General features: G+C 52.1%; 1 protein-coding gene across 1 annotated transcript in view; it reads left to right on the top strand.

Annotated features, from left to right (window-relative positions):
* NUP210 (nucleoporin 210) overlaps positions 1–19814 on the top strand; it is a 102679-nt gene extending 82865 nt beyond the window's left edge. The window contains exons 28-40 of the mRNA XM_039477280.2: positions 229–387; positions 3125–3216; positions 5207–5381; positions 7528–7703; positions 9010–9230; positions 10466–10602; positions 12915–13038; positions 13986–14132; positions 14491–14741; positions 16060–16276; positions 16710–16805; positions 16880–16963; positions 18255–19814. Of these exons, the coding sequence (XP_039333214.1) occupies positions 229–387; positions 3125–3216; positions 5207–5381; positions 7528–7703; positions 9010–9230; positions 10466–10602; positions 12915–13038; positions 13986–14132; positions 14491–14741; positions 16060–16276; positions 16710–16805; positions 16880–16963; positions 18255–18355 (1980 nt within the window). The 3' untranslated portion in view covers positions 18356–19814. The remainder of the gene's footprint in view (positions 1–228; positions 388–3124; positions 3217–5206; positions 5382–7527; positions 7704–9009; positions 9231–10465; positions 10603–12914; positions 13039–13985; positions 14133–14490; positions 14742–16059; positions 16277–16709; positions 16806–16879; positions 16964–18254) is intronic.
* Positions 19815–27618: the final 7804 nt, after the last annotated feature.

Raw genomic sequence — 27618 nt, 5'->3', positions numbered from 1 at the left:
ATGCAGGCAGGACAGGGCCCATGTGCCCATGCTGGGGAAGCCAGGTCTGCACAGCTCTGGGGTCAGCAAACCCAACCCAAGCAGGAAGGCAGGGCCCTTGAGAACAGGCCTACAGCTACCAGGACCGGAGGGCTGGGGGGTCTGGGGCTGCTGTCCAGCTCTGCCTACCTTTTTGAAGACACAGGGACCCAGGCCTCACCCCTGAAAACATGTTTGATGTCTTCCCAGGCGTCGATCCGACTCCCATCACAGTACAACTTTGCCATGAACGTGCTTGGCCGGGTAAAAGGCCGGACTGGGCTGAGAGTAGTGGTCAAGGCTGTGGACCCCACCTCAGGGCAGCTGTATGGCCTGGCCAGAGAACTCTCGGATGAGATCCAAATCCAGGTAGGAGGCAGGTGGACAGGCAACAGGGCAGCGGGAGAGGAAGTGGGCAGGAGCTGGGGGAGGGAGGCCTGAGAAGCTCTCAGTCTGTGGGGGTGACAGTGGCCCATCATAGTGGGGTGAGGGTCCGGGTGTGACTGCTGCTGTGGGAGCCCAGAGCTGGGGCCAAGTGAAGGCTTCACAGAGGAGTAATGTTTCAGGATGGGAGAGGCTGGCAAAGGCCTGGAGGTGGGAACTCACTTGATGTGTGGCAAAAAGAGCAAATAATTCTGAGCTTGGGGCTCACTGTGTCTGAGTAGCCGTTAATTTAATTATCTGTGTTTATTTAACATGCATAGAGCACCCAACAGAGGCTGGGGTGCCCTTGAGCGCTTTTCAGTATTGCCACCTCTGGCCCTCAGGTGAAGCCTGTGGGGCAGGGTGTGGCAGGGGCTGCCACCTGCTGATGATGCCCCTGAGGCAGGGAGGGTCAAGGTCACAGGGTGAGTGAGGGGTGGTCTCAAGAGGCCTGGGGAAACCAGCCTGTCTGCATTTGGAAAACAGACTCAGAGAGGGAGGGGCCTTGTTCAGAGTCCTGGGGTCAGGACTGAGTCCAGTGGCTCTTCTGCCTGGGGTACAGCCTTGGGTCTGTGTCCAGCCTGTCCCTGCTACTTACAGGATGGGCCCTGGGTGAGTTCCTGCCCCTCTGGGCCCCTCTGCAAGGTGGGGACTTGGCAAGTTGGCTCTGAAGAGCATTTTTGTCTTCAAGGGCTTCATTCTGCTCCTTTGGATCCCGTAACCCCCTGGGTCCTCCTAAGCTGTAAAGAAAAACAAAAAATATCCCCCACATGTCCTGAGATAAGAAACTGTCTCTGCCTCAAGAAGAAATAAACTATGTCTAACTCAAGCACGTGCCTGATTGGGGAAAAGAAGCAAATTTTTCAAGAAAGAAACACCCACAAAAACCAAAAACCCACCTATTTGCCAACCCCTCACCCCTGCCTGCACACAGACATTATACATGCACACACACACACATACACATACATGGAGACACATATGCATACATACACATATATACAGACATACACACAGATACACACAACATTGCTACACTCACCAAATACATGTTTTTCTTTGTTAAAAGGAAGTAAGTTCTGGAGCCTATCATGGAATTAAAGTCAGGGCTTTGCAGCTTCTAAATTCTGTGATCTCAGTTGGGTCACTTGACAGCTCTGTGCCTCTGTTTTCCTATCTGACAGCAGGTGGAGTTTGAGTAAATCAGAAACTAGGGAATCTGGATCCAGCCTACACATGTGTTTTATTTGGCTCATTCAGGCCTTTGAGACAGCTTTTACTTGCTGTCATGTAAAGATAGGAAGATTCTACGTAAAAATCTAAGATGCAGTGTGTCCTAAAGATACGGTGTCTGCCACAGCAAAATCAGCAGATGATGAGAAGCAACCTCGACTCTATTAGAGATGCGCTCTCCAGTTTGCCACAGGCCCCACTACTCCCTGTTGTTTCTCACCATTTGGCAAGTGCTGTCCCTCCCAGCACCTCATATGGACCCCACAAGTCTCAAGACAGGCATGGAGAGGGTATTAGTTGTGGACCATGTTACACACAAGGAAATGCAGGCTTATGTGGACAGAGCGCAGAGGAGCTGGGAGGAACGGAATCAGGGCAATTTCATTTGGAGACTCACTCATCAGATCTAATGATACCGGCCACAGGCCCAGGGCTTAGGCCCAAGGCACATCCAGCTGATCTGCTCAGTAGCCAGTGGGGAGCTCAGGGTACAGCTTCACTTGCTAGTGAGTGACTGCCCCTGGGTCAGGCTGGGAGGCGGCGGCGGCAACAGCCCCAAGGGGCCTTAGAGAGGGGACTTACACAGGTGGCGGACACATCTGAAGTCTTGCAGAGAAGAGGTCTGGAATTCCCAGGTAGGTGTTGCGGCCACGGGCTTGCGGAGCCACGAGGACCCCAGAGCACCTGGGCTTCCCAGGATCAGATCTGCGCCAACATCATGAGGCTGATTATCTGCTAGACTGAGCTCCTCGCCAGGCCCCTGCATGTGTCTGTGTGGATCCTTCAAGAACGTAGCCAGAGGGGCCTGAGAGGTGGAACAGAAGGTGTTCTGAGTCGGTGGCAGTGAGGAACAAGATGTCTCTGTGAGAGGAAGGAGCAGTTAGGTTGCTCCTTGCCCAGGCTCAGTCCTGGCAGAGTTATCCTGAGCAAGACCCCAGCACTGGAGTTGTGCGTGCTACCCCTCTGAGCTTGTGTCCTGGCAGGTAAAGTTCTCTCTCACTGGGCACAGAGGGAGAGGCCTGTGTTTCCAGGCTCCTTGAAGGAGCTTCCATTAGGCTGCATGAACATGAGCCTGCCTGCATTTGGCCTCTTTTTTTTTTTTTAATGAGATAGGGTCTCGCCCTGTCACTCAGGCTGGAGTGCAAGCCTTAGCCTCCCAAGTAGCTAGGACTATAGTTGCACACTACCATTCCTGGCTGACTTTTTAAATTATTTTGTAGAGACTGGGGGTTTGCTGTGTTGCCTAGGCTGAGCTGCTGCACCCGGCTACACCTTTGGCCTCTTAAAGTTCAGCCCTTCCCATCATGTCACCAGTGTCCTGACAGGCAAGAAAGCTGCTTTTCTCATCTCTGCTCCCCTCCTCGGCTCTTGCTGCTAGGATAGAAGCAGACACTTGGCCTGGATGTGACTCCAGTGCCCCATTGGAAGTGAAATTTGCCCTCTCTTGCAGGTGTTTGAGAAGCTGCAGCTGCTCAACCCTGAAATAGAAGCAGAACAAATATTAATGTCGCCCAACTCATATATGAAGCTGCAGACAAACAGGTATGTGACTCAGCTCTTGTTTCCGGCAAAGCTATGAGGCTGTGCTTGCATCTGACAGCCTATGTGTCAACACTGTCAGGAGCCATGGGTGTTTTCAGGGAGGTTTTCTCGTGCTGTGCTTTGAATGGGTGAGGCCTCTGCCTGTTCCCTCTCTTCTCTGTGGAGCTCCTCTGCTTCTTAAAATCACTTCTCACCATGAGACTCCTTTTCCTCCCTGTAGCCTAGAAACATTTTCATGCTAGCTACTAAAATTCAATTTTTAAAAGGGAAAAAAGCACCAGCTTAGAAGTGTTGTGTTTCAGATGCCCCTGTGTTTTCAAGACTTGCCACTCAGGGTGTAGCCCATGAGCCAGAATCATCAGCATCACTGGGAGGAGGAGATAGAGCTCTCAGGCTCCACCCCAGACCTGCCCAGGGAGAAGCTGCACTCCAAGGAGATCCCCAGACGACGGGGCCACTTAGTAACACTTGGGAAGGGCTGTTTAAAGACTGTCTGCAAACATAATTTCTACCTTTGATTCCAAGGGGATGCCTTTTTTTAAAACACAGAGTCTTGCTCTTGTTACCCAGGCTGGAGTGCAGTGGCATGATCTCGGCTCACCGCAACCTCTGCCTCCTGGGTTCAAGCAATTCTCCTGCATCAGCCTCCTGAGTAGCTGGGACTACAGGCACTTGCCACCATGCCTGGCTAATTTTTGTATTTTTTTAGTAGAGATGGGGTTTCACTATGTTGGCCAGGCTGGTCTCAAACTCCGGAGCTCACGATCCACTCTGCTCAGCCTCCCAAGTGCTGGGATTACAGGCGTGAACCACTGTGCCTAGCCCCAGGGATGCCTTTCTTAACAGTGGCTTGCATTTGAATAGCAGTTGCCAAGTGGGAGACTCCATGGGCCACAGGACACTTAGGTGTTGCATGAAACACATTCATGTTTTGATTCAGCCAAAAGTAACAAAGTGCCAGACTCCATGCCGGGCTCCAGGAACACAGATATGGGTAACATAGGGTGCTCCGGGGGAGGGTAGCAGGAGAAGGCTATTAGAAAGCAAGGTGTAATATTCAAGCCAGAGCCCAAAGAAGGGTGCTCTCCATGCGGATTTAGGGGAGGCATGTCCCAGATGGAGAAGCTCGGGCTGGAGGACTTGAAGGATGAATAAGAGTTCCCCAGGTTAAGAGGAAGGGGTTGGCGGAGGAAGAATGTTGAGGCAAAGGCAATAACATTTGCTCCTAGTCATCTGTAGGGCTGGGGAAGAGAGAGATGATGGGGACTAGCCCTGGGAGCTGGAGGCCTTTCCTTCCTGGGTTTCTTTATGATATTAATGAATATGTAAAGGAGTATAAGATATGGTGTAATGCACTTCCTACCGAGTGCATAGTGTCAGTAGTTTGCTCACTGTTTTCTTAGTAGGTAGCCTGTTTTTATCCTGTTGACAGTCCTTAGAAATAGGAGAGGGCATGATCATTGTGCACCTTTCACCATGGAGGAAGTCAAGGCTGAGAGAAGAGAGGACATAATGTGCACACAGCTGCTGGCAGGACATGTCAGGACTGGCTCTGGATTCTATCAGGCTGAAAGCCCCATCCTCTCCACTATGCCAGGCTGCCTTGCTTCAGTAAATTGAGAACAGCTTGCTGCAGAAATGATCTTTTACAGTATCTATCCCATAGAGCTGATGAAAGAAACTGCCCTTACAGTCTCTCCCTCCCTGCTGGCCGACCCACGGCAGGTGCTGCTCTGGGCAGAGTGAGAAGCCACACTTTGCCCAGAACCATTGGATTTCTGAATTCGTTTTCTGTGGGTGACTGATGAAGCAGCAGACAACTGACAGCACGTGGTCCTGAGGGCTGTGGGGCCAAGATTGGGCCTTTTTTCCGTCCCGGGAGCAGGGGGAGCTGCAGACTCCTAGATCTCTGGCATTGTATCTGGGCCCTCACTAAGACCCACTCCTACTGCTGCCATCCACAAAAACAGTTCTGTTTTGTTTTCCAAAGGGATGGTGCAGCCTCGCTGAGCTACCGCGTCCTGGATGGACCCGAAAAGGTTCCAGTCGTGCATGTTGATGAGAAGGGCTTTCTAGCGTCCGGGTCTATGATCGGGACATCCACCATCGAAGTGATTGCACAAGAGCCCTTTGGGGCCAACCAAACTGTCATTGTCGCTGTAAAGGTAGGGTTGCATTATCCTCCTTTTTATAGTAGTAAAAGCAATAGCACTGAGGTAATATGCCTCTGAGGTGTAAAAGTGAATACTGTGTATTCACCTTCCAGCTGAGAAACTGTAGACAGGAATTTAAGAATAACTGGGGGGTGGCAGAGTGTAGTGGCTCACACCTGTAATACAATTTGGGAAGTAGAGGTGGGTGGATCACCTGAGGTCAGGAGTTCAAGACCAACCTGGCCAGCATGGTGAAACCCTGTCTCAACTGAAAATACAAAAAAATTAGGTAGGTGTGGCAGCAGGTGCCTGTAATCCCAGCTACTTCAGGAGGCTAAGGCAGGAGAATCGCTTGAACCCAGGAGGTGGAGGGAGATTGCAGTGAGCTTAGATTTCACTATTGCACTCCAGCCTGAGCAACGAGAGTGAACCTCTGGGGCGGGGGAGAAAAAAAAAAAGAATAACTCAGGGGCAGAGGTCCTAGGTAGATTAAAAAGCTAAAGCATCTGGTCATCAGAGCTGAAAATCCTTGGGAGAGCATTGATTCCAAGTACTTCATTTAATAGATGAGGCCCAGTGAAGGTCCACGATTGGCCTAAGGTTACAGAGCTGGGACTGGCTACACATCTTCCTGAATAGAGTGCTGGCGCTCCACCCACCATGCCTGGGCACTGACGTTATCACCACCCGTGGTGGAACTCCTGCTCCGGGCCAGCCCAGTGCCTAGAACATGGTCTGTTCTTTTTGTTTTGTTTTGTTTTGTTTGTTTGAGACGGAGTTTCACCCTTGTTACCCAGGCTGGAGTGCAATGGCGCGATCTCGGCTCACCGCAACCTCCGCTTCCTAGGTTCAGGCAACTCTCCTGCCTCAGCCTCCTGAGTAGCTGGGATTACAGGCACACGCCACCATGCCCAGCTAATTTTTAGTATTTTTAGTAGAGATGGGGTTTCACCATGTTGACCAGGATGGTCTCGATCTCTTGACCTCATGATCCACCCACCTCAGCCTCCCAAAGTGCTGGGATTACAGGCTTGAGCCACCGCTCCCAGCACATGGTCTGTTCTTAAAGCATTGAATGATGTGCTCACTTCCTGCCATGCAAGTCCTGACAACCAGTACATGACATCCACTGCGATTTTGAGAATCAAGTGGCCAATTTTCCAGACAAGGAAACTGAGGCTCAGAGTGGGAGTGACTTGCTCAAGTTTGCATGGGGATTGAGAGCTGGGATCTGTCTAGTTTGGGCAGTGTCCTTCTGCCACATCATAGCACTGCCCCCTGCCATTCTGTGTTCTTTAGGGATGGGACTTTCTCTGTCGGCCTCCCTGGGTCAGGTCCTGGGGTTTTGCTGAATGGAATTTTCTTTCCATGTCTCATCATCAACACTTGGATGACAGAAGACATACACTCACTCAAATCTTTAGACTCTTCCTGGGTCACAGGCTTCTTCCATTAATGCACATCTTTTTGTTTCAAAGTGGGTTCCTGGCAGCAGACCCCCCCGCTCTAGTTTTTGGTGAGTGAAAGTGACTGACTGCTCATCCTATTTCAACAAATATGTATTGACCACTAGCTGTATACCAGACACTGCACTGCTTAAGTTTGTCAAAGAAATTCAGACCTTTGGAGCACTAGATTTTGGGCCAGGATAGATTTTCACCTGGAATCAGAGAAACAGGCTGCTGTTTATGGAGCTTAGGTTCTTGGGCTCCAGAAATCCCCATTTCCCTCCTTCCCCTGGTGGCCTGCAGGCATGCTGTGGCCTGCTTAGTGCTGCCCTGGCAATCCAGTAGGATGTCGTTTATTTAAATCCCCCAAGAGCCAGATTCTCTGAAGAAACTGGATATTTGCAGCCCAGGGGGCCCTTTTGCAATGTGAATAACGATCTCATTTTTCAAAATCATGGACTGGGACACTCCTGGGTGGGCTTTCTCATAGTGATGCCAGTCTGCTGTGTTGGGAGGTAAGAACCTTGTCACCACGTTGGGACGTTCTAGAGAGGGTGGCCTTTACTCTTCTTGGGACCCCTAAGTCCAGCCCCATATTGTTCCTGAGGAGCATCCCGCTCGGGGCAGGTGTCCCCTCCTTAGGAGGCGGGTTTTCCTGGAGGCCGGTCCCTGGCACTGAATCCTCATCATACCTGTGCGTTGTCCTCCAGGTGTCTCCTGTTTCCTACCTGAGGGTTTCCATGAGCCCTGTCCTGCACACCCAGAACAAGGAGGCCCTGGTGGCCGTGCCTTTAGGAATGACCGTGACCTTCACCGTCCACTTCCATGACAACTCTGGAGATGTCTTCCATGCTCACAATTCAGTCCTCAACTTTGCCACTAACAGGTAGGATGTGAATGAGGGTCATTTTTCCTGTGAAGTCGTATCTGGTACCTGGTAGAGACACTGTGGGCAACACAGAAAGGCTGGACTGCTATTAAAGAAAGATGTTTATTATTTTGGTTTTCAAGAGATGTGGGCATGCTGCACCATGCAGGGCCACGAGGAAGCACCACTGCCCTCGGGGGATACAGAACAGCTCAGAGGAAGACAGACAGGCATCAGTCGCCAAAGGAGGGAGCAGGGCTTGGGGCAGCTTCAGGGAGTGCTCCCTGAGGCCCGAGAAATTGGCCCTTCAGCCTCGGCTGCCCACAGATGCTGCCACAGATATGTTTCCCTCTTGCTGAATGCATTCAAAGACAGGTGTCAGGGATTTAGAGTCGGGCCTGGTTCTAGCCCCAGCTCTGCCCTTTTTGGGGCCTGTGAGAAGATCACCATCCAAAATCTGTTCCCACACTTATCCCATTGGGCAGTGTGGCCTAGGAAAGCCTAGGGCTTTCCTTCAGCTGAGGGAGTGGTCATGAGGGCCTCTGGCAAACTGTGGCGCTCTGTGTGTATGCACAGAATTGCCGCCTGCCAGTCTGCGGCGTGTTCTAGAGGACATGGAGCCCAGTTCTCCCAGCATCTTGGCTGCACTGCAGGTTACTCTGGCCTTCTTGTGGCAGGACCACCTGATAGAGACCCAGTCAGCGCTCAGGGTCGGAGGTGTGATGGAGGCAAGGATGCAGCCACGATCCCTAACCCAAACTTTCACCCCACCCAGTCCACACTTCTGCACCAAAACTGCCATTGCCAACACTGACTGAGCACCTGCCCTGTGGCAGCTGCCTCCCCTTCGCTGACCTCATGTAATACACCAGGCCTCTGTCATGGGCATGTGATGATCCCATTTTGCAGAGGAGGAAAGGATCAGAGACCGCGTTCTGCAGTCAGGTTGCATAGTAAAGGCAGCCTTTTCCTTCCTGGCATGTCAAGTGTTCTGGTGGGAAGAGCATGAGGAAGCACTCTGGATCTCTTTCCCCTTGGGGCCTCAGCTCCCTTCTGGAATACAGGGATGATGCTGCCATCACTGCCTGGCTGCAGGCTGTGTGTGCTTTCTGGGGTGACAGGTCAGGAGGTCAAGCCTGTGCTGCCTGCCTGCAGTGGTCCCTCATCTGGGGCCGCTGCCTGGTAACCTTGAGTTGGGGCCCCATCTGGGACTTCAGTCAGTTGAATGCTTTGCTCAGCAGAGGACCTGGCCTGCATTTTTCCCTCTGGAAGTTGGAGGCTTCTTTCCTGAGACTGAGAGCCCTCCTTTCTCTCCTTTGCCTAGAGACGACTTTGTGCAGCTTGGGAAGGGCCCCACCAACAACACCTGTGTTGTCCGCACAGTCAGTGTGGGCCTGACACTGCTCCGTGTGTGGGACGTAGAGCACCCGGGCCTCTCGGACTTCGTGCCCCTGCCTGTCCTACAGGCCATCTTCCCAGAGCTGTCCGGGTCCCTGGTGGTGGGGGATGTGCTCTGTCTGGCCACTGTTCTCACCAGCCTGGAAGGTAAGACAGATCCTGATCAAGGGAGTGTTTGGAGTCACAGACACTTGGAAAGCTGGGTGAGGGCTTCCTGGGTGGGGGCCCGGCGTCACTCACGGGTGCCTGTGAGCAGACCTGCAGGATACTCAGAAACAGTGCTTCCAAACTGCTGCCCGGAGACCAGATCCACCCTGTACCCGTTTTCTGCAAGTAAATTTTTGTTGGCACACAGCTGCGCCATGCATTTATGTATGGTTAGTGCCTCCCACTGCCAGATTGTGTGGTCAGAGCAGGGATTGTATGGGCTGCATAGCCCAAATGCTTATGTCACCCTTCACAGAAAGCATTTGCCAGCCCTTTTCTGGAACAGCGCCGCTCAGGGGATCCCCTGCTCCTGTGGGGCATCCTGCCTCTGCATTATCTCATGCAGCTCCTCTAGCCAGGAGATACACAGATCTCCACTGCCACTGGGAAACTGAATTCACCATTTTAGTGAATTCTGTGGGAAGTGGCTGCCATGGTGGACAGCACAGGCTGGGAGACGTAAGCAAAGAAGGACCCTGGGTTAAATCAATGGCTTCCAAATTTCAGCCATGCCCAGGCAACTTGTATACATCTGTGGAACATGTGTACTGTTTAGTTTTTATTTTCAAATTGGCTCCACTTTTTTTTTTAACCTTACTAAATTTATTTTAAAAGGAGATGAAATACTACCTTTAAGGAAAAACATATAATTTGCTATAAATAGAATGTGATTGAATCATTTAATTGTATTTACTGTATAGTGTGATTGGCTTTTAACGCAGAAGTGCTGTGTGGTGAAAGCTCTGAGCCTCACACCTGCTGTCTGTTTGCCAAAAAGGAATTGATAAGGTGGCGGGGGACGGGGAGGGGCTGTGCTTTGGTGGAGGAGCTACAGAGGGCAGGGCCTGGCAGCAGCACGCAGACCATTCCCTGGCAGGGGTCAGGTAAAGCTTCATGCCAGGATGGTCAGGAGATTCCAGGCAGGGAGGTGCGGGTCAGGGAGAGCAGGTGCTGGGGGCCACAGCCCTGTAGAAGGTGGGTGCAGCAAGGTAAGAGAGCTGATGGCTCCAGGTGGCCAGAGCCAGGAGCATGACCAGCACTGGGGCAGGCAGCGTGGCTGTCTCCTGAGGCTGCTGAGTGAGCTGCCATGGGGGTAGCCGTCATCCAGGTGAGCCGGGCTTTGGCTAGAGTGTCCAGCCATGGAAAGGGGGCTGACACCCACAGTTCCTCTCTAGGCCTCTCGGGAACCTGGAGCTCCTCGGCCAACAGCATTCTCCACGTCGACCCCAAGACGGGTGTGGCCATGGCCCGGGCTGTGGGATCTGTGACAGTTTACTACGAGGTCGCTGGGCACCTGAGGACCTACAAGGAGGTAGGCTCCAGGTATTTGGAGGTACACGTGGCTCAGTGGCCTGTGAGGCTGGCCTGACCTTCTCGGAAGATTGTGAAGACTTTTCCTTTTAGGGAAAAGCTGTCTGAGGGGTTGGGGTCTGGGAATAATGAGTCTGGGACTGGCCACTCGCTGACTCTGAGATTGGGACAAGCTTCCTTTTCTTTCCAGACCTCAGTCTCACTATGTTCAAGAGGGTATGATGAGGAGAGGCAGCCCCGTGGGGTGGACTCCAGCTCCTATGGGCTTTGGGTCTGGCAACCCTGGAGTGGGCACTTCCCGGGTGCTGGTGCTTCCCTGTCATCTGCAAGGTTAAGGCTCCCCATACAAGTCACCTTTCGAGTCTGGAGGCAACAAAACCTGCTCTCTCTTCCATTCATCTCCAGTTGGGAATGAATCAGTGGGCCAAGTCTGGCTGAGATCCAAATGCATCTCATTTTTAGAGGCAGCATGTGCTTTATAGAACCCAGCAGTTTAACTTAATAGTTTGCATATTTAGTGCTGCGGCTCTGCGGTTTGGGCAAGCCACTTGGAGACAGAGGCATCCTGTGACAATACAGCTGTGCCCCCTTGGAAGGAGCCTCTGATCAGGGTATGGGGTGGGATGGGCAAAGGTGTGCAGGGTTCAAGGGCAGAGCCTGGGCGGGGCTGGAACAGAAGGTGTGAGGGATGCATGGTCTGGCTTGGTGATCAGATCAGAAAATGCCCTGGATTCCAGGCAGTTTGGTGTAGGTAGAGGGTGGGGCTTCTAGAGCCAGACGGTCTAGGTCAAATCCCAGCTTGGTCACTGTGAGGCTGTGACTGTGAGCAGTCACTGAGCCTCGCTATGCCCTGGTTTTCTTGCCTGTGTAATGGGGATTATAGCGTTGTGAGAATTCAACGAGTTAGCATACAGGAAGCCCCTAGGGTGGTGGTCAGCTCACATCCAGTGCTCGGCAGATATTAGCTGCTGCTGCTGCTGTTCCAGGGTGAAGAGGTGGAAGCTTATGCCACACTCAGTGGAATTTTTTAAACAGTAATAGAGACCAAGGCTGTGTTTGCAGAGGTTACCTGGTGCCTGGCAGAGCTTGAGAAAGCAGTGGCTGCAGGGTAACGGGCCAGAGGCTGAGGCCAGGCCCTCAGCTGGGACTGTTGGCTGGAATGGAATCTAAAGGCAGGTTTGGGAGAGATGGGAGGGAGGGGGGTACATTGGAGTTTGATGAGCATCCACAAGTGGTGCTGGAGGGGAGGAAGAGCTTGGGGTAACCAGGCTGCTACTGGTCCTTTGCTGAAAGGGGCACACAGAGGTGGGTAGGCCTGCAGGGAGGTGAGGAGCCTGGGCCGGGAGCTAGAGATGTCATAGCTCTCCCAGGTGAGGCAGGGGGCGCAGCTGGCCGGGTGCAGCAGGAGCTCTGTGAGGAAGACTGGACAGGGTGGGGGCCTCAGCCCAGAGTTGGCCTCTGAAGCCCTGGAAGTGGGTGGGAGCACTCCGGGAGTTGCAGGCAGGAGACAGGCCAGGAGGCCTGAGGCACTCTCTGAGGGTAGACAGGGAGGAAGGGGAGAGGAGAGCCAGGGTTGGGGGTTCCGGACTAAGGAGTGGGACGCAGGCTCTGTCAGTCCCTGGGAGTGAGTGGTGGTGAGCCTGGTCATCTACTGCTCTGCATGGGCCACAGCCCTGGGAGCTGCAGGGGCTTCAATCCCATCCCTGCTCTGCAGTTCACATACTGGTAGAAACCAGACCCCCTGGAAGCAGGGAGCACTGGTGCCTGCTGAGCGAGGGAGGGGAACCTTCAGCTGCAGGAAGTGGCCTTGGGCCTGAAGGGTAGATGGGGCTGGGCTCTGCAGTGAAGGTAGGAGGGCATCCTAGCAGAGGGAGTGCAGGGAGGTCTGCAGCATGGGGCTCTTTTGGTGTGGCCAGGTACAAGATGGGCCCAGGGGGAACAGCTAGGGAAATCTGGGCAGACTGGATTCTGGATGGAGGGCAGTGCTGTACGACAGAGAAGTGGTCACGGCTGTCCCAATAGCCAACATCCTCAGCCCACCTAGACCCATTAATGAATTCAGGCCCACCGCTCAGCATCCAATTGGCTGGTAGAAGTAGCTTGTTCAATGGGAGAATGGGGCTGTGATGTCTGACCAGCCTGGGCTTGAACCCCCTCTCTCTGCCACATTCCAGCAAGGCATTTAGGCTTGGAACCTCAGTGTTGCCACCTGTGAAATGGGTGACAGTGTGTCTCAGACTGCAGGGTGGAAACCCCCAGCATGGACTGGAATACAGGCGGCGCTTCATGAAGCTTCCTTGGCTCCCTCTCTAGGTCACTGTCAGCATCCCTCAGAGGATCATGGCCCGTCACGTCCACCCCATCCAGACCAGCTTCCAGGAGGCTACAGCCTCCAAAGTGATTGTTGCCGTGGGAGACAGAAGCTCTAACCTGAGAGGTACTTAATGAGGGACTTGGGCGGTCTTCAGAGTTTCCTGGAATAGGGAGGTGGCTTCTTGTGTCCCCCAGATGGAGTTTGTCTGCTTTTCCCATTCACACTCACACCAACTCCAGAGAGGGCATTTAGCCCCGCTTGTCCACTCCTCCCAGCGTTTCTGAAGTTGGAGTCCTCCACAAGCTGAGCCAGTGAAAGGAATCTTCATAACAGAGCCCAGTTCCCGGAAGGTGCCTGTTCTGCACTGAAAATGTGACTCAGCCCAAGGGCACCCAAGCAAAGAAAGCCACAATTTCCCACCATGAATCCCAGAAACTAATGACTTAGCAGGACCGGTCACTGATTTTAATTTTTGTAATGACCTCTCCCAGGTCACACATAGAACATCAAACCCCATCCCCTGCCCATGACAGCCCTGAACAGCAGCTGCGAGAAATAAGTAAGTCATGAGGGCTGTTACCTTAAGGCACTTCACTGGCAGAATGAAGCATCACCCTTCTCGTCCTGATTAAGGAGGCAGCTTTGTTCCACCAGGGCAGGCTCTACTCCTTCCTCAGTGCAAGTGGACAGCACTGTGTCGTTGCTGAAATGCTGCTCAGGTGTTAGTGGAGAACTAGTTGCCCTCCGATTGTCCAGAAGTAAACTGCCATTTCCCTTGCTGACAGGGACAGGAGACAGGCATGAGTGGGCCCAGCCCGTCTGCCGGGCCCCTGGAGGCAATGTCTGGAGCAAATGCTGAAATTCTGACTTGAAGCTCCCTGTGATGTGAAATGGTGCTCTCTTTTATATGATGTGTCCTTGGCTGCATCTCAAAGCTTTGAGCTGCCCTGGGGTCCTGCTGGAAGGCATGCAGGGGCAGAGGGCATTTGCAGCCCAGCCAGCCTGTGTGGGCCTGCTCTGCTGCCCTTGTTCAGGCCTGGCCCATACCCTCTTGTCTCTCCCCTCTCTAGGCGAGTGCACACCAACCCAGAGGGAAGTCATCCAGGCCTTGCACCCAGAAGCCCTTATCAGCTGCCAGTCCCAGTTCAAGCCAATTGTCTTCGATCTCCCACCTCAAGATGTGTTCACCGTGGAGCCCCAGTTTGACGCTGCTCTGGGTAACTTTGCAAGGATTTGAAAGTGAAAGGGACTTGGAGACAGTCTGTCTTCCGGGCATCTTGGGGCTTCCACACACCCAGCTCACTGTGGCCCTCTGTCCAGAGGGCAGAGGTTGTCAGGAGCCCAGCCTAGGGATTGACAGCAGAGGGGGATTAGGAGGACTACTTGTCACAGAGGATACCCTGGCTTGGCCAAGGCCTTTAAGGGGGATTCCCAGGAGGACTCTTGGAGGAGGTGACTTCTTACCCGGGCTCTGGAGGATGCATAGGAGTCCCCTGGTTAGAGAAGCAGGGAGAAGGAATGATATCAGTGCACAGGTGGGAGAGGGTACAAGGCAATATACCCTTGTCTCCGCAGGCCAGTACTTCTGCTTGGTCACAATGCACAGGCTGACGGACAAGCAGCGGAAGCACCTGAGCATGAAGAAGACAGCTCTGGTGGTCACGGCCTCCCTTTCCAGCAGCCACTTCTCCACAGAGCAGGTGGGGGCCGAGGTGCCCTTCAGCCCAGGTCTCTTTGCTGACCAGGCTGAAATCCTTTTGAGCAACCACTACACCAGCTCCGAGGTCAGAGTCTTTGGTGCCCCGGAGGTTCTGGAGAACTTGGAGGTAAGTGGCATCCACATCAGGCCAGGCCAGAGTTGGGGGCGTCAGGAGGGACCTGGAAGAAGAGGGAATGTGGCATGGGTGTCCTGGGCCAGCCCCCCTTTTTCTTTTGAGATGGAGTTTCACTCTTGTCACCCAGGCTGGAGTGCAATGGCACGATCTCGGCTCACCACAACCTCTGCCTCCTGGGTTCAAGCAATTCTCTTGCCTCAGCCTCCTGAGTAGCTGGGATTACAGGCACGCGCCACCCCACCTGGCTAATTTTTGTATTGTTAGTAGAGACAGGGTTGCTCCCTGTTGGTCGGGCTGGTCTCGAACTTCTGATCTCAAGTGATCTGCCCACCTCAGCCTCCCAAAGTGCTGGGATAACAGGTGTGAGCCACCACACCTGGCCCCTCAGCTGTCTTTAAAATTTATTTTTAGAATTAGGATTTTAAAATCAAAATACTCTTTCTTTTTCCATAGCACTATTGCCGTCTCTCCGGCCATGTGATTGTATTAATTGTTCTCACCTGTGCTGGTCTTCCCCAGCTAGCTACAAGTTAAGCTTGTGGGAGCAGCACTGAGAACATAGAGAAGGTGCCAGTGAGCGTGTGGTGCGTGGCGTGGAAGAGTTCAGTGCAGGAGCATCCGCCACGGAGTAGGGAGGAAAGCCCTAATCCCTGCTGGGCAAGTCCCCTCTCTCCAGGCCTCACTTTCCCCGTGACTAAGTAGAGGGGCGAATGCTCCCTCAGGCCCGGAGCCTGGCAGGCTGGCAAGCGTTCTGGGGTGAGGGAACCCAGGAGCTCCTCGGCTTTTCCGCCTGCCCCTCCTCCTGCCTTGCTGCAGCCAGCGTGGCCGCCCGTCCTCCGTAGAAGCAGGGAATGCCCAGCACCGCTGATGAGGGAGGAGGGCCGGCCCACTGGAGGCTGCTAGAGACCAGCCGTGAGCAGAGCTCGGCTACTGCCTTGGACAGCTGGTGCTTGGTGATACTTCATGTTGGTTTAGCATTTTTTTACGCAGCACTTGATTAGAATTGAATGGGCTTGAATTTTATTCTGAAGATGTTCATATTGATTTGTCCTTCTTTCAGAAAACACCCTGAATATGGACAGGGCTTCTTGACTCTGCAGAGAGCATGCTGTCCCTCAGCAGTGCCCATGTGTCCCCACCCATACCCTTTGGGTCCCAAGATAAAAGCCCAGCATGTCAGGCTGAAGCCGGGGGTGCCTCCAGAGATGGGCCCCACAGAGAAGCCCTCCTGCCTGGGGATCCTGAGGCTCCACTCGGTGGTCCCTCCACTCTGCAGAATGTACACCCCCAGCTCTGACCTCTCTTCCAGGTGAGATCTGCGTCCCCCACCGTTCTGGCCTTTGCAAAGGAGAGGTCTCTCGGGTGGCCCAGCTTCATCACATACACGGTCGGCGTTGCAGACCCCGTGGCTGGCAGCCAGGGGCCTCTGTCCACTACCCTGACCTTCTCCAACCCCGTGACCAACCAAGCCATTACCATCCCAGTGACAGTGGCTTTTGTGATGGATCGCCGTGGGCCTGCTCCTTGTGAGTTGTGGGATGATGTCATCTGGGACAGACCACAGTGGGGAGGAACAGGAGTGGTCCTGGCTATCTGTAGAAACCTGGGGTGTAAGAAACAGAGGAATCAGAAATGCAATGTCCCTCAAAGTGATCACTGCTCACTGAGGCCATGATTCAGGCTTTAGTTCCCCAGCTTTCCCATCTGTTCTCACTGTGGCAGCCACAGGGACTGTGCCCCTCCTCTGCTCAGCAGCCTGTACCAGGAGAGGAAGCACCAGGGTACCAGGAGCAGCTGCAGGCCCGGGCCTCCAGCAGGTGGCCTGGCCCTCTGAGACCCCATCTTTATGTCTGAGAGGGGCCTATGGATTGCCCTACAGACGTACAGTAGTGCAGGAACACAAGGGGACACTGTAGTGGGCCTGATGATTTCGTTAACTCATCTTCCCATTGATGGCAGATGGAGCCAGCCTTTTTCAGCACTTCCTGGATTCCTACCAGGTCATGTTCTTCACGCTCTTTGCCCTGTTGGCTGGGACAGCGGTCATGATCATAGGTGAGGAGGCTGCGTGTATCTCTGGGTCTGTCCCCATGCTCCCACCTGCTCTAACCAACCATGTGTTCTTGCAGCCTACCACACCATCTACACGCCTCGGGATCTTGCCGTGCCTGTAGCCCTCACACCTCGAGCCAGCCCTGGGCACAGTCCTCACTGTGAGTAGCTTCCCTGCAGTCACAACCAGGCAGAGCTTCTGGGAAAGAGAAGAGCCCTGGGGGAATGGGCAAGGCTCCTGAACCCCAGGTCTCAACAGGCCCTTGCCTGGGCCAAAGGAGCCTGAGGCCCAGAGGACAGATCTGGGAGCCAGGAGGGTTGGGGCAGATGGGACTGCCAGTCCTGGGTCAGCAAGAACTTTCCCCAGGCAGCACCATGCTGGGTAGAGGTGTGGGCAGCAAGGAGCTCTGTCTAGGCAGGGTTGCATGCTAGAACCGGATGCCCACTTGCTGGGGCTGCCTCAGAAGGCTCTAAGCTGGGGTTGGAGTCAGCCATTGGGCTGACTCACAGATGGGGATTCTGGGTAGTTCTGATGAGAAATTTCCCAGAAGAAGAAGGACAGATTCATTTATTTCAATGGTCCAGCTGTCTCTGGTAACCTCGAAGCCCTGGTGAGCCTGCACAGCTCCAGGGAGCACCTCACTGTGTGAATGTAGTTTCTCTCTAAAACAGCGCAGTACCCATTCTGTGCAGCTGTACACGAAGACCCTTTATGTTTCCTGATTCCCCTTTGAGGATTCTCTCCCATATACAGTGTCCTTGAGCTCATGTCTGCTGGCATGGGGGCTCATGGACAGGCTTCAAGGGGATCCCTGATTTTTTTTTTTTTAAAGAAGGCCCAGTTGTGTGGGTAGAAGCACTTTCCTGGGAAAGAAGAGCCCACACGCCCTTGCCGTCTGCCTGGCGGCTTCTCCACCTGCAAAACAGTGCCCAGGGGAGGGCATGGGTGCTTGGCCTCCTCGCTGCTCTGCTGCCTTCTGCAGCTGCTCTGGCGGCAGGCACCTGCCCTTTCTAGCTGCCTCTCCCAGCATGCCCCTCCCTGGGTTTTGGGGAGCCGCGCCTGAATCTCTGCAAGGTCCTTGGAGCACTGCAGAACCTCTGCTCCCCTCAGGGTCTTTGTTTCTGTGGAGGTCTCACTCGAGGCTGTGTTGCATTCGGATGCACAGGCCCTCCCTGCCACATGCGCCCTGGAGAGAGGCTCCTGAAACTTGAGACTTGTTTTCCCTACAGGCTCTGCATTCTGGGGTGTTAGCGTACATCCCAGGCCTCTCTGTGTGGATGAACCCAGCTCATCAGGCACCTGTGGACTTGGCTCCGCTGGCCAGGGAGGCCTCGGGGCATCACCAGGAGAGTGTCCTGGGCGAGGCAGGTGCCTGCTGATGCTGGCTGTGACTGAGGAGCACACCACTCTCCCTGGCTTTGCTGTTCATGTCGTCTCTCTTCCCACCCTAGATTTTGCTGCCTCATCACCCACGTCTCACAATGCACTGCCTCCTGCTCGCAAAGCCAGCCCTCCCTCGGGGCTGTGGAGCCCAGCCTATGCCTCCCATTAGGCCAAGTGAAGGTTCCCAGAGGATGGGCCTCAGCCGAGCCTCATGCGCCCCCAGGACGGGACCTCTCTGCTGCGTTCACACTGGAATAAGCCTCTCCAGACGAGTGCCCCGGCCCCAAGCTAGCTTCATTGCCACCTCTGTTCACAAAGAGCTATAGTTGTGGCTATGCCCAGTAACTCATTCTTTTATGTAGGAGTTTTAAATGTGTGGTTTTTTGCTTTCAAGTCTTACAAAGCTAAAACTTTTTGGCCCATTCCTTTCTGCATGGTTGTCTTGGATTTCTGGACAATGTGCTGTTGCATTTTTATTTTCCTAGCGTTGCTAAAATCACTCCCTTCTCAAGACTCTGAGCAATTAGAAGCACTCTTTAGAAGTTTTCTGTAGGTGATGGATGTTACTGTAGTGGTCTCAGGGAAAGGATTGTCCAGATGCTTTAGTGGTTTTTTTGGTGAGGTTTTTCTCCCTGTGAAAACTTCCTTTTCCCCTAGTCTGGCTACTGCTTAGGAATTTTGGGGAGCAAAGGGATGTGAGTGTCCCTGTGTCTGCCCCACTGCCGCAAGGGAAGCCTCAGGAACCAGCACCCTGGAAGCCAGGATAGCCAAGCCCTGGGTGGGCAAGAGACTGGAGAACACAGGAGCTCACCCAGGGCTGCTGCCTGACCATGGGCCACTGTGAATAGACTTCAGGCCTCTGTGGTTTTTGTTTCAATAAGCTGTTGAGACATCTGGTGGACTTGGCTTAGGCCCTGCTGGGACATCCCAAGTGTGATCCCTCTCACTCCATCAGGACACCAGGACTGTCCTTAGGAAAATGTCCTTGGGATGGCAGCAGGAGTCGTCTTTTCTGTGTGTGTTTTGGAAAGCTGCTGTGTCCTGCCTCAGCACAAAGACCCAGTGTCATTTGCTCCTCCTGTTCCTGTGCCACTCCAGAACCTCAGCAGATCTGAGCCACCGCCTGCCAGTGTGAGAGGCGGCTACTCTCATGGCAGCTCGTCAGGTGCAGGGCTCCAGGCAGCTTCCCAGCAGGCCCTAGAGCCCAGCCTGGCCCAGCGAGGAGGGCGGCCACCAGCCCAGGGCCTGCCCATCCAGCAGGGACTCCCCAGGGGCTGGGGGACGAGACCCCTTGGAAAAGTCCTCTCTTCCCAGCTCCTGGTTCTGGTTCTGAGACTCTCAGATCACAGCCCCCTGTGCTCCAGGCTGAGCACCCTCAGGGAGATCCAGAGACTCATGCCCAGGCCCATCCACACGTGGACGCTGTGTGAAGAGTCCAGGATGACTAAGGATCTTGCACAAGCCCCCTTCAGTCCTTCAGGGCTGGACCACGTGGTTGACTTTTCTAAAGCTGGTGAAAGGAAGAATTGTGCCTTGCATATTACTTGAGCTCAAACTGACAACCTGGATGTAAATAGGAGCGTTTCTACTTGGTTTATTTAATAAAGCTCTATGTGATTTTTTTTAAAGGGTGTGATCATTCCTGGGATTTCTCTCTGATGGTGATGGTTTCTTCTCTTTACCCGTCTGTGATACTCTGGGGACTGGCAGAGATAGAGGTCTGAGCTTTATTCTCCCCAAGGGGTGAGCATCATTTTCAAGCACATTCAGGTTGGCAAATGCAAGTGCATCTGGACGCTACCAGATCTTGCCAGCAAGTGAGTGTGCCCAACAAGGCGTGTCAACAAAACCAGGTGATGCCGCACAGTTCAGCTTTCTGTTCCCAAGCTAACCAAGCGATTCTCTATCTCTAATGGGTGCCAGAAAAGGCTTTTAGCACCATTCAGCACTAAAAATGTAGTATTTCATATAGATTGTTTTTTCTCTAGAGTTTTTAAGTCTGGCCAAAAGTGAACTCCTGTTCTCTGTGTTTTTCTCTGTTTGCCTGTCTCTGTGTGTCTTTGCGCATGCTCAAGTGTGTGTTCCTGCATCCTGGAAATGTTACATCTCAAGGTCTGTGAACACTCACTAGCAGGAACCACTGAACCTGAGGCATCCAGGGTGGTAGCTCCAGTCTAGGCTGGTGGGAGTTTAGCAATCAGGTGGCCCGGAATCCAGGCCCACCTTGTTCTGGGGCTAGAGAGAAATTGTTTCTTTCTCTGGGCCACAGTAGTTTCCTCACCTGCAAAGGGACCTGACATGTGTCCTACCCACCACCCACCCAGAGTGGCTCCCAGCAGGAAGCAGGTGCTAGATGGCATCACTGTTCCCAGACCCTCAACCTCCCTCCGAGTACGCCCTCTCCCACATGCCTTTGCAGTTCCTCCTGCTCATTGAGGCTAGGTGTGGTCATGTGACTTGCTTTGGTTGGCATGAGTGAGAGGGACCATGGATCAATGCTGGGCGTCTCCCACCCTCCTTGTGCCCCTGCCATTGATGTAGTAATCAGGAAGCCCGGGTAGCTGCAGGTCCAAGCAGGAGGAAGGCCACTTGCGAGGGACCTGAGACACACCTGCCCACCCCAGATCACCTGGCCTGCAGCCCATGGCTGTGAGAAGAGTGATGGTTCTTGGGGACAGTGTGGTAGACGGCAGCATTGCAGCAACCCGTGACAGACACGAAACATGCTATGGTTCCCTTCTGGCTCAATCCAGCATAGGCAGATGTTTTCTGTCTCGTGTTCCCTACCTTCCATGGATTTCCTCTGGGCTGTCTGGTGGGCTCTCTCAGCCCATTCTGCTGGGACAGGGTTTTCTGGGCATCCCTGGCCTCAGGCCTAGCCAGGCACCTAGTCAGGAGCCTTTGAGGATGGGGCACAGGAGGGCTGTGCGATGCTAGGCCTGCTCCTCCTGCACTCCCATCTCCTCTGGGCAGTGGTGTGGTCAGCCACACATTGGAGGCTACTGTGGGGGTGGATGGAAATGTGGCTCCACAGGACAGGTCACTCCATCAGTGTGGGTCCTGTGCCCACACCAAACCATCCTGCCCAGTCTCATCCTCCATTGCAGCCCTTGTGGCAGGGTCACAATGGGAGGGATGTTCTCAGGATGGTTTGTGGAATGAATGCATGAGTGAATCCCCATGAAGGATTAAATGATTCGGGGTTTCCCCGCTCTGGGGCTTTACTTTCTCAAACATCTTGAGCCTCAGGTCATTGTGGAGAGGAACAGGGGCCAGGGGTGCAGGTGGAGGCTGAAACTCACAACAGGCTGAGAGTGCCCACCAGACACAGCCCAGGGGAGAATCCGCTGAAGGGAGGGACCACGGGACAGAAAACAGAGGGCTGACTTGGTCTCCCCCCAAACCACTCCTCTTGGCCACCTCCAAGCCACCTGGGCCAGAGCCAAATGAAGCCAACTTGGCAGAGCCACCTCTGACCACCAGCACAGCTCCCGGCAGTCTGTGGACTGTTGGAAGAAGCCAGGAGGCAGGACAAATGCTCAGAGCCACTGCTGTTTTCTGCAAACCACTTGCCAGCACATGCTGAGCACTTACAGTCACTAGCTCACTTTGTCCCTGCCACAGCCCTAGAAGGCAGGCTTAGCCACCTACAGATTAGGAAACTGGGGCCCACAAGGTGAAGGCACTCACCTGGTCATATGCTGGCAAGTGGCAGAACCAGGATTCAAATCCTGGCACCAGAGTTTGCTCCCCACACGTGTTCCTGCCTCTGCCTTCCTGAGTGGGGGCATCCACTGTGGCAGCCTTACACCCACTTCCCTCAGACCACCTCAGCTGTGGACTGTCTCATGCCTTATTTTATAATCATAAGAAAGAACTTTTGCTGGGCATGGTGGCTCACACTTGTAATCCCAGCACTGTGGGAAGCTGAGGCAGGCGGATCACTTGAGATCAGGAGTTCAAGACCAGCCTGGCTAACATGGTGAAACCCATCTCTACTAAAAATACAAAAATTAGCTGAGCGTGGTGGTGTGTGCTTATAATACCAGCTACTAGAGAGGCTAAGGCAGGAGAATCACTTGAACCTGGGAGACAGGTTGTAGTGAGTGGAGATCACACCACTGCATGCCAGCCTGGGTGACAGACCGAGACTCCGTCTCAAAAAAAAAAAAAAATTTTTTTTAACATAAACAAATTTAACATAGAAAAATACTTTTTATGAGGAAAAATTTTGTTCATAATTTTTTAAATTTTTTTTTTCATTCTGTCACCTGTAGTGATGAGTCTACAGGCATGAGCCACCACATCTGGCCCATAAAATATTTAACAAAATTTTTTTATAAAAAAATTTTTTGGCTGAGTGTGGTGGTTCATGCCTGTAATCCCCGCAGTTTGTGAGGCCGAGGCATGTTGGCCAGGCTGGTCTTGAACTCCTGACCTCAGGTGATCCGCCCGCCTTGGCCTCCCAAAGTGCTGGGATTACAGGCATAAGCCATCATGCCCGGCCAAAAAAATTTTTTTCAATTAGCCAGGCGTGGTGGCACATGCCTGTAGTCCCAGGTACTCAGGAGGCTGAGGTGGGAGGGTTGCTTGAGCCCAGGAGTTTGAGGCTGCAGTGAGCAATGGAGCCGCTGTACTCCAGGCTGGGTGACAGAGTCTCTACTACTGCTACCACCATTAATAATAAATTTTTTATTAAAAATAATTTTTATGAAAAAATGATAATGTTTAACCCAGAAAAAAATTTCATAAACTTTTTTTAAATAAGAAAAAAGTTCTGGCCGGACAGGGTGGCTCATGCCTGTAATTCTAGCACTTTGGGAGGCTGAGGATCATTTGAGGTCAGGAGTTCGAGACCAGCTTGGCCAACATGGTGAGACCCTGTCTCTACTAAAAATGCAAAAATTAGCCAGATGTGCTGGCGTGCATCTGTAATCCTAACTACTTTGGAGGCTGAGGCAGGAGAAGGCTTGAACCTGGGAGGCAGAGGGTGCAGTGAACTGAGATCACGCCACTACACTCCAGCCTGGGTGACAGAGTAAGACTCAGTCTCAAAAAAAAAAAAAAACTTTTAACATAACAAACTCACATGCCTACCACTCAATGTAGGCTCTTGTTAACACGATTTTATAGGCTTCCAAGGTGTGTTTTTTGTTTTGTTTTTCAAAAAATAGACCAAAAAAAAAAAAAAAAACCTACTAAAACTTGTCTCATTTAGCCTCTACCTTCTAGCTCTTCATCTTTCTTCTTACAGGCAATTACTTCTATAAATTTGGAGCCAGTCTTTCCAAAGCAAGTCTTATTCTTGAAAAGCATCAGTAAGTACAGTATTGTTTTGTGTGTCCTGTTTAAATGTTATGGAACTGTGCTCTTATTTTGGAACATTTGGTGCCATTTACCTTAGGTATTGTCTACTTTCCCATCATAAAGCTGCACCTCAGTTTTATTCCTCTTTTCCCCATTGTTCGACAGAAAGGTTCTTTCAGGTTTTCACTATGGTCAACAATGCTGCAGTGGACTTTCCTGTCCAAGATATGAGTACAGGGGCCAGAATCTCTCTAGGGTGGATAGGAGGGAGTGGAATTACTGGGTGAAACGGGTGCCCATTATTCATTTTGCTTGATGCTGCTCAATTAATTTCCAAAGCATTGTACCAATTTGCACACCCACCAGCTGGATATGAATTTTTGTTTCCCTTCTTTGCCAACACATATTACCATATGCTTATTTTTGCTGGTTTGGTAGGTGAAAAAATGGCATTTTATGAGTTTGATTCAAATTCCTTGTTTACTAGTGAGGCTGAGCTTTTTTGTTTGTGTATTGGCCTCTGTCAATGTCTGTCCTCCACTCAAATGTTTACTTTTTTTTTTTAGTTATTTCTCTATCACTCCAAAAGAGAGATGCTATAAAATACCTAGTCATATGCCTGATCTTGTATTAGGTGTATCAGTTAGCTATTGCTGTGTAACACACCACCCCAAATTTTAGTGACTTAAATCAGCTAACTTCTTTCTCATGAGTCTGGGCTCAGCTGGGAGTGGCTCTACTCTGTATGTCTCTCTTCCTCCTCCAGCTGGGGACATGTCCTTCTCATGGTGACAACCCAGGTGTGTGGGAGCATCTGCTGTCATCTGCACTTCACTCTACTAGACAAAACAAGTCACGTGTCTGAATCTGATGCCAAGGGATGGGGACATAGACTCCATCTTTGATGGGAGGAGCTGCAAAGTCTCCAGGCAAATGGCGTGATTGGTTCTTACTGATTTGTGGCAGCTTTTGCTTTAGGATACTCTATGCTGTTTTATATATTGATATCTTCTGTGGGCAGTCAGCTCCTGTATTAGTCTGTTCTCACACTGCTCTAAAGATCCTACCCAAGAGTGGGTTACTTATAAAGGAAAGAGGTTAATTGAGTCACAGTTCCACATGGCTGAGGAGGCCTCAGGAAACTTACAATCATGGTGGAAGGCAAAGGAGAGGCAGGTACCTTCTTCACAAGGTGGCAGGAGAGAGAGCAGGGGAAACTGCTAGACACTTATTCAAACAACCAGATCTCATGAGAACTCCCTCACTGTCATGAGAACAGCGTGGGGAAAATGCCTTCATGATCGAATCACCTCCCACCAGGTCCCTCCCTCATGTAAGGATTACAATTCTAGATGAGATTTGGGTGGGGACACAGAATGAAACCATATCAGTTCCCAAAATGAAATGTTGAAACCTTCTGATTCAGTTCAACTCCTTTATTGTACAGATGGGAAAACTGAGGCCCAGAGATGAGAAGGGATGGGCTGAGGGTCACACCTGAGTGAGACACCATGTCCCAGCTTCTTCTGACATTGATAGTTGCACCTGTCCATGTTGGCCACAGCATCTCTGGCAGTTCATGTGGGCATTCAACAAATTGCTGTGTTTTCTCAGGAGCCAGTTTAGAGCCACAATTTTAACATCACATAAAGCAAGCAATCTCAGTTAAAGAGTGAGGGAAAAAAAGCAAAACCTGATGCCCTGGGCTGGGTGATTGTCTATTACTTTGTTCAGTTTTATGTTGTATGTAATTAGTAAATGAACCTCTGTGAAGGATGTCATAGCTCATCAGGCAACCCCTTTCATCTGGAGGGGCTTTACTGAAACCCCATGAAGACTGTTGACAAGAACTAGGAAGGTGGAATCTGAAGGACCCCTTGCTGCCTTGCTTTCAAGTGTAGTAGCCCTGGGACAGCAGTGGTTTCCTTGTTGGGGTCTTTGTCAGTGGATAGGGGAGAGTCAGCGGGGAAGAGCAGTGGCCAGTGAGCCTGGTGGATGGGGCCCAGGTGCAAAGCAAATCGTGCCTCTGTCACTCACCTGCTGGATGACCTTGGAAACGTCATGTTTGAACCTCAGTTTCCCTGTTTGCAAAATAGTAATTATATGACCTCATTCACAGCATTGCCATGTGGGCATAATGAATTCCTGTGTTGAACCCCCCTCCCTCCACCACAACCGACAACAGTGGTGAGCAAACATTTGGTGTTTAATAAATGTGAACTTTTCTTCCCTCCTCTCCCTGGGTGGTCCAGGGCAGCCATCTGATAGGTATAAATGCTCAGCACCACAAGAAGGAACCAGCACTCAGGCAAAGAGTCTTCTCAGCAAGACAATTTACTTCTGCAGAAGGGTGCTGCCTGTGTCAGTCAGTCACAATCCCAAGAGCACACCCAACAAAGGAGAGTAGGGGTTTTGACTCCTAACACAGACCTTGCTTCCGTGACTTTTCCCCATTGGCTGGGGTCAGACCACACAATCTAAACTAGTCTCAATTGGCTAAACACTTAAACATGTTTAGATAAGGTGAGTGAGTGATGGAGGAGAAAAAAGGAGAGGAGAGGGTCGTCTACAGGGAACTAGAAAGCTAACATGTTTCCAGATAAGGAAAGGAATGCAGACTGGGGCTGAGACATGTTCAGGCATGTTAGGAGAGGCCAACAGAGATGGAAGAGCTTGTTTGCAGTGCCAGTCACTGAGGGCAGGGAAGTGCAAGGGAATCAGAGAGTAAAGAATGAGGAGACTGAGCAAGCTGTTTGAAGAGGAATCTGCTATACCTAACACATCCCCAGGCTCTTGGGGACCGTGACACACCTTCTCCAGGTGTTCTTTCTTAGCAGTCCCCTGCATATACCAGACCAACAAAAGCAAATCAATAATCAAGTTCAGGGCTCACAAACATGAATGCTGCTGGGCCAGGTAGACACACCTGAGCCAGGGGGTCGGAAGTAGAGACACTGGTGACCTGGACTGCATGGCCTCACCTGCTTGGCTCCAGCTGCTGTGGCCAGATGGCAACAAAGCCCCACTGGGGCCGATTCTGCTTTTCCAGACTCCCCTAATCCAGCTTTCTTGGGATAAAACCTAACAGATAAATAATGGCAATAAAATTCAAGTTTTAAAAACTATAGAAAGCAATCTACAGTGAGCCAAAAACACCTGTCCTTGGGCCACCAGTTTTGTGTGTGTGTTGCTGTTGTTGTTGAGACAGTCTTGCTCTGTCACCCAGTGGAGTGACACAATCTCAGTCCACTGCAGTCTCAACCTCACGGGCTCAAGTGATCCTCTTGCCTTAGCCGGCCAAAATGCTGGGATTACAGGCAAGAGCCACCAAGCCCACCTGGCCACCAATTTTCAATGTCTGAATTTCTTTCTGCTTAGTAAAAGCCATCATGCCGCCTCCTCCGGCCCTGGCAGATATTGCTAGTCACTCCCATCACTCTTTCCTGCAGAAGCACAATTCCATCAGACCTCCTTACAACACAGGCTCCAGGCGGTCACCACCAATGAGCATGTGCAGGCAGAGCAGAGGAGACCACTGTTGTCGTAGTCTGCTCCAAGCCGTCACTGCAGAGATGGAAGGACTGGCTTCAGCTCACTCATATTCGACGACAGTCTCAGCTTTTCCCTGGCAGCTTGCCCAGGGCGAACACAGAGGAAGAGAAAAGGGAGTGGCTAGAGGAGGCTGTGCACGTTAGGTTTCTGTTTTTCCCCTCAATATCATGGGTTTGGAGCCGAAGCATCTTAAAATGGGAAAGAAGCAGGTGACAGTTGCAGCTCCAGCCACCTGTGTCCACTCCCCACAGGGTCCCTGGAGGCAGTGGGCAAGCGGATTGTGTCCAGGGGAGGGCAGTTAAATGCGACAATGTAATCATTTTGTTATGTTTTAAGGAACGACTGAAATGACAGTTCCAGTCTGAATGCGGGAAGGGAATGGAGGCTCAGGGTCTAAATTAAAGGAAAAACAATTTTTTTTTTAATTTGAGATGGAGTCTAGCTCTGTTGCCAGGCTGGAGTGCAGTGGCCAGCTCACTGCAACCTCTGCCTCCCAGGTTCAAGTGATTCTCCTGCCTCAGCCTCCCGAGCAGCTGGGGCTACAGGCACGTGCTGCCACGCCCAGCTAATTTT

The sequence above is a fragment of the Saimiri boliviensis genome, chromosome 8, assembly GCF_048565385.1.
Source record: "Saimiri boliviensis isolate mSaiBol1 chromosome 8, mSaiBol1.pri, whole genome shotgun sequence".
Lineage (NCBI taxonomy): Eukaryota > Metazoa > Chordata > Mammalia > Primates > Cebidae > Saimiri > Saimiri boliviensis.
Note: the sequence above shows the minus strand (reverse complement) of the source record. Positions and strands in the feature narration are given on the sequence as shown.